The sequence below is a fragment of the Triticum dicoccoides genome, chromosome 7B (assembly GCF_002162155.2).
Source record: "Triticum dicoccoides isolate Atlit2015 ecotype Zavitan chromosome 7B, WEW_v2.0, whole genome shotgun sequence".
Taxonomy (NCBI): Eukaryota; Viridiplantae; Streptophyta; class Magnoliopsida; order Poales; family Poaceae; genus Triticum; species Triticum dicoccoides.
In genome coordinates, this window is record NC_041393.1 from 264,811,216 (window position 1) to 264,819,896 (window position 8,681).

Consider the following 8,681-nt stretch of genomic DNA (forward strand, 5'->3'; position numbering starts at 1 on the left):
GCCGCCGCAGCTCCGGCGCCGGCCGCCGACGTGGCCGACCTGGGGCCACCCCCAGGGTCGCTGCCAGCGGGCCCCATGGCCCCTAGTTGACCGGGTTGACCCAGTCAACTGCTGACTGGGCAGCCCAGTACCACTGACGTGTAGGCCCCACCACATATTTAAGCTATTTAAAATGGTTTTATAATTAAAAGTAATTAGTTTAGCTAATTAGTCACTGACATGTGGGGCCCAACTGCTAATTAACACCCTGTTATTTTAAAATAACCCACTGTTAGCCCTTTGTCTATGACATGCGGGACCCGCTGATCAGTTTGACCTGGTCAGCGAGTCTGTTGACTGCTGACGTCATCAGCACGTCATGCTGACGTCATTTTATCTTTTTTGTTAATTTAAATAAATCTAGAAAATGGTTTAATCTTTGAAAATTCATAGAAAACAAACCGTAACTCGGATGAAAATGTTTTCTACATGAAAGTTGCTCAGAAAAATCCAACGAATCCGAATGCGCGGTCCGTTTACATGTCAAATGCCTCTAACTATCTGAACATGGAACTTTCCCCCTCCGGTCATCTGACTGACGCAGGTCCGGAACCGGAAATACATTCCCGGTTGACTTCCCCCTTCGCCGGTATCGTGTAGCCCCGCGGTAGAACACGTCTAGCTCTGCCTATGGTCCCGTTATGCACTTGCTTGCTATGTATTTCCTGTTTCTCCCCCCCTCTTCTCTTGGTAGACCCCGAGACCGATGTCGCCCCTGTGATCGACTACGTCGACGACGACCCCTCCTTGCCAGAGCAACCAGGCAAGCCCCCCCCCCTTGATCACCAGATATCGCCTATTCTTCTCTATACTGCTTGCATTAGAGTAGTGTAGCATGTTACTGTTCGGTTACTCCTATTCTGTTGCATAGCCTGTCATTGTTGCTACAGTCATTGATACCTTACTCGCAATCCTAAATGCCTAGTATAGGATGCTAGTTTATCATCATTGGCCCTACATTCTTGTCAGTCTGCCTTGCTATACTATCGGGCCGTGATCACTCGAGAGGTGATCACGGGTATATACTATACATACATATCCTATACAGATGGTGACTAAAGTCGGGTCAGCTCGTTGAGTACCCGCAAGTGGTTCCGATGTGGGGGCTGGAAGGACAGGTGGCTCCATCCCGGTAGAGGTGGGCCTGGGTTCCCGACGGCCCCCGACTGTTACTTTGTGGCGGAGCGACATGGCAGGTTGAGACCACCTAGGAGACAGGTGGGCCTGGCCCTGGTCGGCGTTCGCGGATACTTAACACGCTTAACGAGATCTTGGTATTTGATCTGAGTTTGGCTACTGGCCTATACACACTAACCAACTACGTGGGAACAGTTATGGGCACTCGACGTCGTGGTATCAGCCGAAGCCTTCTTGACGTCAGCGACGGAGCGGCGCGCGCCGGATTGGACTGGAACGCCTGCTCTTGTATTAGGGAGGCTAGGTCTGCTTCCGGCCGCCCTCGCAACGTGCATGTGTGCAATGGGCGATGGGCCCAGACCCCTGCGCGCATAGGATTTAGACCGGCGTGCTGACCTCTATGTTGTGCCTAGGTGGGGCTGCGACGTGTTGAGGCCGGGCATGACCCAGGAAAGTGTGTCCGGCCAAATGGGATCGAGCGTGTTGGGTTATGTGGTGCACCCCTGCAGGGAAGTTAATCTATTCGAATAGCCATGATCTTCGGTAACAGGACGACTTGGAGTTGTACCTTGACCTTATGACAACTAGAACCGGATACTTAATAAAACACACCCTTCCAAGTGCCAGATACAACCCGGTGATCGCTCTCTAACAGGGCGACGAGGAGAGGATCGCCGGGTAGGATTATGCTATGCGATGCTACTTGGAGATGCTACTTGGAGGACTTCAATCTACTCTCTTCTACATGCTGCAAGACGAAGGCTGCCAGAAGCGTAGTCTTCGACAGGATTAGTTATCCCCCTCTTATTCTAGCATTCTGCAGTCCAGTCCACTGATATGGCCCTTTACACATATACCCATGCATATGTAGTGTAGTTCCTTGCTTGCGAGTACTTTGGATGAGTACTCACGGTTGCTTTCTCCCCCCTTTTCCCCCTTTCCTTTCTTTCCGGTTGTCGCAACCAGATGCTGAAGTCCAGGAGCAAGACGCCACCGTCGATGACGACTCCTACTACACCGGAGGTGCTTACTACTATGTGAAGCCCGCTGACGACGACCAGGAGTAGTTAGGAGGATCCCAGGCAGGAGGCCTGCGCCTCTTTCGATCTGTATCCCAGTTTGTGCTAGTCTTCTTAAGGCAAACTTGTTTAACTTATGTCTGTACCCAGATATTGTTGCTTCCGCTGACTCGTCTATGATCGAGCATTTGTATTCGAGCCCTCGAGGCCCCTGGCTTGTATTATGATGCTTGTATGACTTATTTATGTTTTAGAGTTGTGTTGTGATATCTTCCCGTGAGTCCCTGATCTTGATCGTACACGTTTGCGTGCATGATTAGTGTACGATTGAATCGGGGGCGTCACACAAGCCGCCCTCGGGGAGGCCCTGCATCACGCGTTGGAGGCGAGCCGGCTCAAGGAGGACGCCCATTGGGATGGGGTGGAGCAAGCCCTATCTTTATCCACGAGGGGGACTCCGTCCAGGCACCCATGTTCGTGCCGCCACCACCGCCGCGTTGCCCCTCGTTGAGCCTAAAGCCGAGCCGGAGCGCGAACCAACTCCCACGCGCAAGCGGTCACTGCCGCCCCCACTTGGCCGGAGGAGTCCTATTCGTGGACCGGCCAGCTCCGCAAGCGGGTGAGCGCGCCTCCCTGCCACTACGCCGGAAGAAGAGGCGGCCCACCTTGAGCGCTGGAAGGCGCATTGGCTCTGCGGCTTGAGAAGGAGGAGGAGGAGCGCGCCCGCCTCGCCGCTATGCCGCCGCAGCAACAGACACCGAAGGAGGCTGCCCTGGCGGCCTATCAAGCCGCGTTCGGGTGGGCTGGGCCTTCCCCCGTCTTAGTTGACATCACCGGCGGCGACGACGACGGGAAGGGCAAGGGCAAGGGCAAAGCGGTCTATAAGGGTAGCGTGCAGACGTTTATTAGAATTTTTAATTTTCTATTTATGTTTAAGTGGACTTTGGCCGACGTTTGACCGGCCATTTATGTACAATTATGCTTAATTCGTCAGTTTCGGCCACGTCGGTATAAATGAACCGGCCTTCGATGGGCGCACCTGTCGACCGAAATAAAAAACCAGACACACACGTCCACTTGATCAAACCAAGCGTACTTTCATTTGGGTCGGCGCGTTGGAATTGCTCTAATTGCTCCGTGTGCCAAAGAAACGAGGCGATCATTACACCCATGCATCGAAGGATCGGATTGTTTGATTAATTCCATGCATATGCATGCTTTGGGGTCAAGCAACGTTACTAAATTCGCGCGGCCCGTTTAGTGACGCCATATCACATACACTATGTGCCCAGTACTGCACCACGTGGCAGTATACAGGAAAATCCAACCTATATTTGCTTATTCTGTCCGTTTCCGGAGGAAAAGACCTGCAAAATATCAACGTGGTACGTAGTCCTGTGGAAATAATGCAAAGCAGAGTGAGACGAGGAGGGAAAAAGAAAAAGAAAAAGAAAGGGGCAAAGCTCTGTGCCGCACAACCTGGGTTCCGAGATGAGATGAGACTGAAACTCTCCTTCTTCTTTGACTTGTCTTCCCCCTTCTCTCTGCGGCTGCGGGGCCAGCTAACGAACACCGAGAAAGCAGCGGAAATCAAGCCCGGTAAAAGATAATCACCAGGAAACGAGGAAGGAAAGAAGGGAGAGCAGAGAGAGTGTGTGAGTGGGAAGAGGCTCCTTCTTCTCCGAATCTTTTTCTTTATCTTTACTAAAAAGCCAGGAGTAGTATACTAAACAAGAAAGAGAAATCTCCAGCCTTGTTCTCTTCCTCTCCGTCTGCGGCGCCCTCAGGAAGAAACTAGGGTAGGGCAGGAGGAAAAGCGGAGAGAGGGGAGGGGGCCATGCCCATGGTGAGGAAGCATGGATGGCAACTCCCAGCACACACATTCCAGGTCAGAATTCCATCTTCTTTCTTGCTCTGCTCAAAGACTCTACACTTCCCTTCCTAGTTCCTTTGCAATGCAAGCGCCGCCAGAAAGTTGCGGCCTTCGCTTCGGATCAGTTGCCAGAATTCTGTCAGCACTTCGTCCCTTCTTTTGTCTCCATACTAGTACTACTATTAATTCAATTGGGCCTCGATCTCTAGGGCGTAATGCTCGCGTGCTCCTGTTTTTTTTTTTTAGCAAAAAGCCAGGGGTTGTATCAACTGTTTCAGCTCTGGGCCAATTTTGTCTACTTCAAAAAACATGGCAAGATTTGGGCCAACTATCTAGGGCAGGCTGCTTTATAGTCCCTGATTCCTCTATCTCTTTATATCTGGATGATCCCCCCCTTTCCAATTATGGATTGATTTCTAACGTAGAATTCAATTCAACTTGTTTGGTTAGTTCGGGGAATATACTGTTTCTTAATGAATTACTTCCAATTTTTCCAATATGCCATTCCCATGAAATCAAAACTGTGTGCTTAAGTGTGATAAAAGAGGAGACACAACTTGCAGAGGCCAACTGTACCTGACTACCTGTAATGCCCTACAAAGACAAGGCCTTATTATGATGTCAGAAAGTAATACATTTATCACCTTCTGCTATCGATAGTCACTCATATGCCTCTACTTGTTTTCTTACTCCAGCTTCTTTGGTTCGTCCTAAACTGATAGAAAATTCAAATGTGTCTCAATGCTGCCAACTTTCATACTTATGGACAGGGGAATGACTGAGTTCTTAATCTCTCGTTTTAACAGATCGTCGCAATTACTGTTTTCTTCCTTCTGGTGGTTGCATTTTATGCCTTCTTTGCACCGTTTTTGGGAAAGCAAATCCTTGAGTATGTCGCAGTGGGTATCTACACTCCTGTGGTAAGCCTACCAATGCACCTATATTGTATTTCTTTCAAGGATTCTTACTTGTGCTCTGCATTTATCGTTTCTCCTTCTCGCGGCAACTCCATCAGGCATTCGCTGTCTTCATCCTTTATATCCGGTGCACTAGTATAAACCCTGCAGATCCTGGGATCATGTCAAAGTTTGACGATGGCCATGTCAATGCACCAGAAAGTAATACTGCCTTGCAGGGCACCAATTTGCCTGCAAAAACTGGCATTGCTACTGGAACCAACTCCCCAACATCTACTTGTAGAAGCTCTCTAGATGGGCGTACTAACCATGGAGGTTTGGCTGCTGGAGATACAGATATAAATATTAGAATGCAACCACTAAGAAGAAGATCAGGGTGCTACTTCGGAGGCTTTATTTGTGCTTTGTTTGTCAAGGAGGATTGCAGGAAATCTGATGATTCAGAGAATCAAGTTGATGCAGAAGATGCACTGTTTTGCACATTATGTAATGCTGAGGTACACTCATATATGTGCATGTTTAAGTTTGAACTGTATGATTGCTCATGTCTTGGATTAAGGGTATGTTCGATTTGTGTCCAAAACCAACCCTGCCAATATTTTGTCATAGCCAGATATTTTTTCGTTGTTTGGATGGTTGCCAAACTTCTGTCATGCCCATGCTAACCTGCCCTCTCTAGTTCATTTTTCTTGCCAACATTGGCCAAATCATGGGCAAGCAAAACCTTGACCAAAGTTATGGCTGGCCAAAAATTTGGTAGGGTGTACTTTGGCTCAAAACCAAACATACCCTTAGTCAACAGCTCCTATCTGTTTTAGCTGCTGCACTGACTTTGCTAGAAGTGAAAAACTGAAAACTTGTGCTGCCGGATCTTGCTAACTTACACCAAAAGAACAGGCCGGATAGGCTTGGTTTATTTCTGAGAAATAGCGAGAAACTTGGCTGCAATATAGATGTTGCTAATTTACAAAGAGATCGTTTCAGGTTCGCAAATTCAGTAAACACTGCAGAAGTTGTGACAAGTGTGTGGATGGATTTGATCATCACTGCCGGGTATTTGCTACACAAAAACCATATTTCCTTCAGTTTTAATTTGCATACCTGATTTTTGCATCTACTGCAGTGGCTAAATAACTGTGTTGGACGCAAGAACTATTTCACATTTTTTGCTCTGATGACTACTAGTCTCCTCTGGGTCTGTAAAGTGCCTTACCCATTACCTATTTTTCACAGTAAATACGGTTTTAATATCACATAATAATGTATTCATCTGCTTGCTAGCTAAATCTATTTATGATCTCCTGTATGACAGCTTGCTATTGAAGTTGGAGTAGGCATTGCTGTTCTTGTTATGTGCTTCGCCAACACGAATGCAGAAAAAATTATTCAAGACAAGCTTGGGAATGGATTAACTCGTCTTCCGTTTGCAACTATCGTAGTAAGTTGTCATTCTTTGTTGCTGTAGGTATTATATATGGGAGGCCATGATTAGACGCCTAGAACTGTATAGTTCTGAAAGAATTGGTTCAGTGTGTTCCTCTTTTCATCTTTTTTTGGGGGGCTAGAACTGTATACTGAAATGTGTATTTCTGGTGTTCAGGGAATATTTACTCTTCTTTCTCTAGTTGCCTGCGTACCTTTGGGAGAACTCTTCTTCTTCCACATGCTATTGATCAGAAAGGTTGTCTCACAATTCCCACCGAGTGTAGCATGTATTTAAAGGTCTAGTTTTTTGATTGAATTGTTACATTCATGGTCTGCCTGCATCAGGGGATCACCACTTATGAATACGTTGTAGCAATGAGAGCTATGAGTGAAGTGCCTCAAGATGAAGAGGAAGATGAGAGAGCAAACATTATTTACTCCCCGACAAATTCAGCAACTAGTGGGTTCAGCGGCGGAAGTTCACTTGGTCTTCACTACAAGGGTGCATGGTGCACACCCCCAAGGATTTTCGTGGATCAGGTAATATTGGTGAATTTTGAGCTTGCTAAATAGTCCGATATTATTATATCTTGGAGGGTTCAGTAAGAAACTGCGCAAAAATAATAATTTGGAGGCATTATTACTGAGTTTTGCCATATTGTTGCCAACTATGACACAGGATGAAGTTATCCCACATTTGGAGCGTGGCATGGCACCATCTACCGTCGACCCTGATGCCACTGGATATGCTGAAAGACCAAACAAAGCCAAGAGGCAAGTCAAAATCAGTGCCTGGAAACTTGCAAAGCTGGACGGCAATGAGGCGATGAAAGCTGCTGCAAGAGCTCGGGCATCATCCTCCGTCCTCCGGCCCATAGGTGCGCGCGGCCCTGGCTCCACTGGCAACTCGCATCCTCAGAGTATTGCGAGCCAGGATGAGTACGAGACCGGCACGCAGAGTGCTAGCAGTTTGAGCAGCCCAGTCCACATCCACAAGCTTGCACCTCGCACCCAGATGAATGTGCCGCCGCCTCGACCGCCGGAGAGGTCTGGTGTTCCGACCACGCAGGCAACCAACCCAATAATGTTCCGGCCAGCAACATCCTACGCTCGCGAGAACCGAAGAGCGTCGGTTGTTTGGGATCAAGATGCTGGTCGGTATGTGTCGGTGGCATCTGCACCTGCAAGACCAGTGGGAGCTGCTGCTGGTTCTTCTGCTGCCCAGCCTGTTAGAGCGCCGCGTTTCTTGGAAAACCCAGGTGGTGGCAGAAATCTTGCGCCAATGAGTGCCTCTTCCTCGACATTGCCATCTGGGCAGCCGTCTGAGAGACTGGCCTACTCTGGACAGTCGATATTCTTGGGGGGGCCTGTTCTGGGCGCTGCTGCTGAATCTGGAAGGAATGAGGGCAACACAAGTGCACGGCCGGCTGACAGGAAGGAGCTCAACGCCGATCAGCACCATGAAAGGGGGCCAACGGCCGAGTCTTTCCCGGCGGGAACATTTCAAAAGAAACCACCATTCAACAGGTGAAGCGCAAAGAAGCGATTACGGATGACAGCGAACCGTCCTGCCAGATCGTAGCTGCGCCATGGGGACATGCCAAGATATGTGAGCAATCACAGGTCCAGTGGCTGCAGCTGCAAGCCTAGAAGAATCTGAAGGCCATCTTTGGGGATCTTTTACTGTCAAGTTATGCATCTGAATTGAGCATAACATTTCTTTCTCAGATGGCCCAGTGACATATGAAACAGAAATCGGGAAACAAAAGCAGAACAGCCAGTTGGCTTCGGTGTAACAATTTTTCTCCCCTCATTGTGGTGCTCGGTAGCTTCGTTTAACAGGAAATTAAAACATATCATGATATTTAAGAGCTTCTCCAAGGGAGGCCCCAAAATTGGACCCATATGTCCCAGCGGACAGCTTGTCCCGGAAAAAAGAAGCACTTCCAACAGGCCTCCCCAAGCTGCCCCCATTTGTCTGGGCAGTCCGTACTGCCCCAAACCCAGCCCATATGTCGGGTGAAAATGGGGCCGTCCAGACATGCCCGGAATGTTATGACCCACCACCGGCCCTAGAAAATCCCTTCCCCGGCGCAGACAAATCCTAACCCAAGCCACTCTTACTCTCGCTCTCACCTCTTATTTCCTCTCCGTTATCTGTATCTTATAGTGCAAGATTGATGAGTTTTTCTTGTATTTTCCAATGATGAGTTTCCTCAAAAGTTCTAGGTCTTTATGAGTAGGCAAGTTGGATTCACATCCCACTAGTCA

At 48.5% G+C, this 8,681-nt stretch overlaps 1 protein-coding gene across 2 annotated transcripts; it reads left to right on the forward strand.

Annotated features, from left to right (window-relative positions):
* Positions 1 to 3,702: 3,702 nt before the first annotated feature.
* On the forward strand, positions 3,703 to 8,279 carry LOC119337036 (probable protein S-acyltransferase 19). 2 transcript variants are annotated; one of them, XM_037609137.1, is made up of 10 exons: positions 3,703 to 3,850; positions 3,947 to 4,083; positions 4,875 to 4,988; positions 5,084 to 5,482; positions 5,970 to 6,038; positions 6,109 to 6,180; positions 6,298 to 6,423; positions 6,586 to 6,666; positions 6,756 to 6,950; positions 7,090 to 8,279. In XM_037609137.1, exons 2-10 carry the CDS (start codon positions 4,033 to 4,035, stop codon positions 7,939 to 7,941), a joined length of 1,959 nt encoding a protein of 652 aa, XP_037465034.1. In that variant the 5' UTR covers positions 3,703 to 3,850; positions 3,947 to 4,032; the 3' UTR covers positions 7,942 to 8,279. The 2 variants fall into 2 exon arrangements, with proteins under 2 accessions (XP_037465034.1, XP_037465033.1); XM_037609136.1 differs by having other exon boundaries at positions 3,703 to 4,083.
* Positions 8,280 to 8,681: the final 402 nt, after the last annotated feature.

Bases quoted from the DNA above. Each gene is read 5' to 3' on its own strand.
- LOC119337036 (XM_037609136.1), top strand. From the start codon at position 4,033: ATGCCCATGGTGAGGAAGCATGGATGGCAACTCCCAGCACACACATTC. The intron at 6,424-6,585 runs GTAAGTTGTCAT...TCTGGTGTTCAG, and splicing joins TTCCGTTTGCAACTATCGTA to GGAATATTTACTCTTCTTTC. The intron at 6,667-6,755 runs GTTGTCTCACAA...TGCCTGCATCAG, and splicing joins ACATGCTATTGATCAGAAAG to GGGATCACCACTTATGAATA.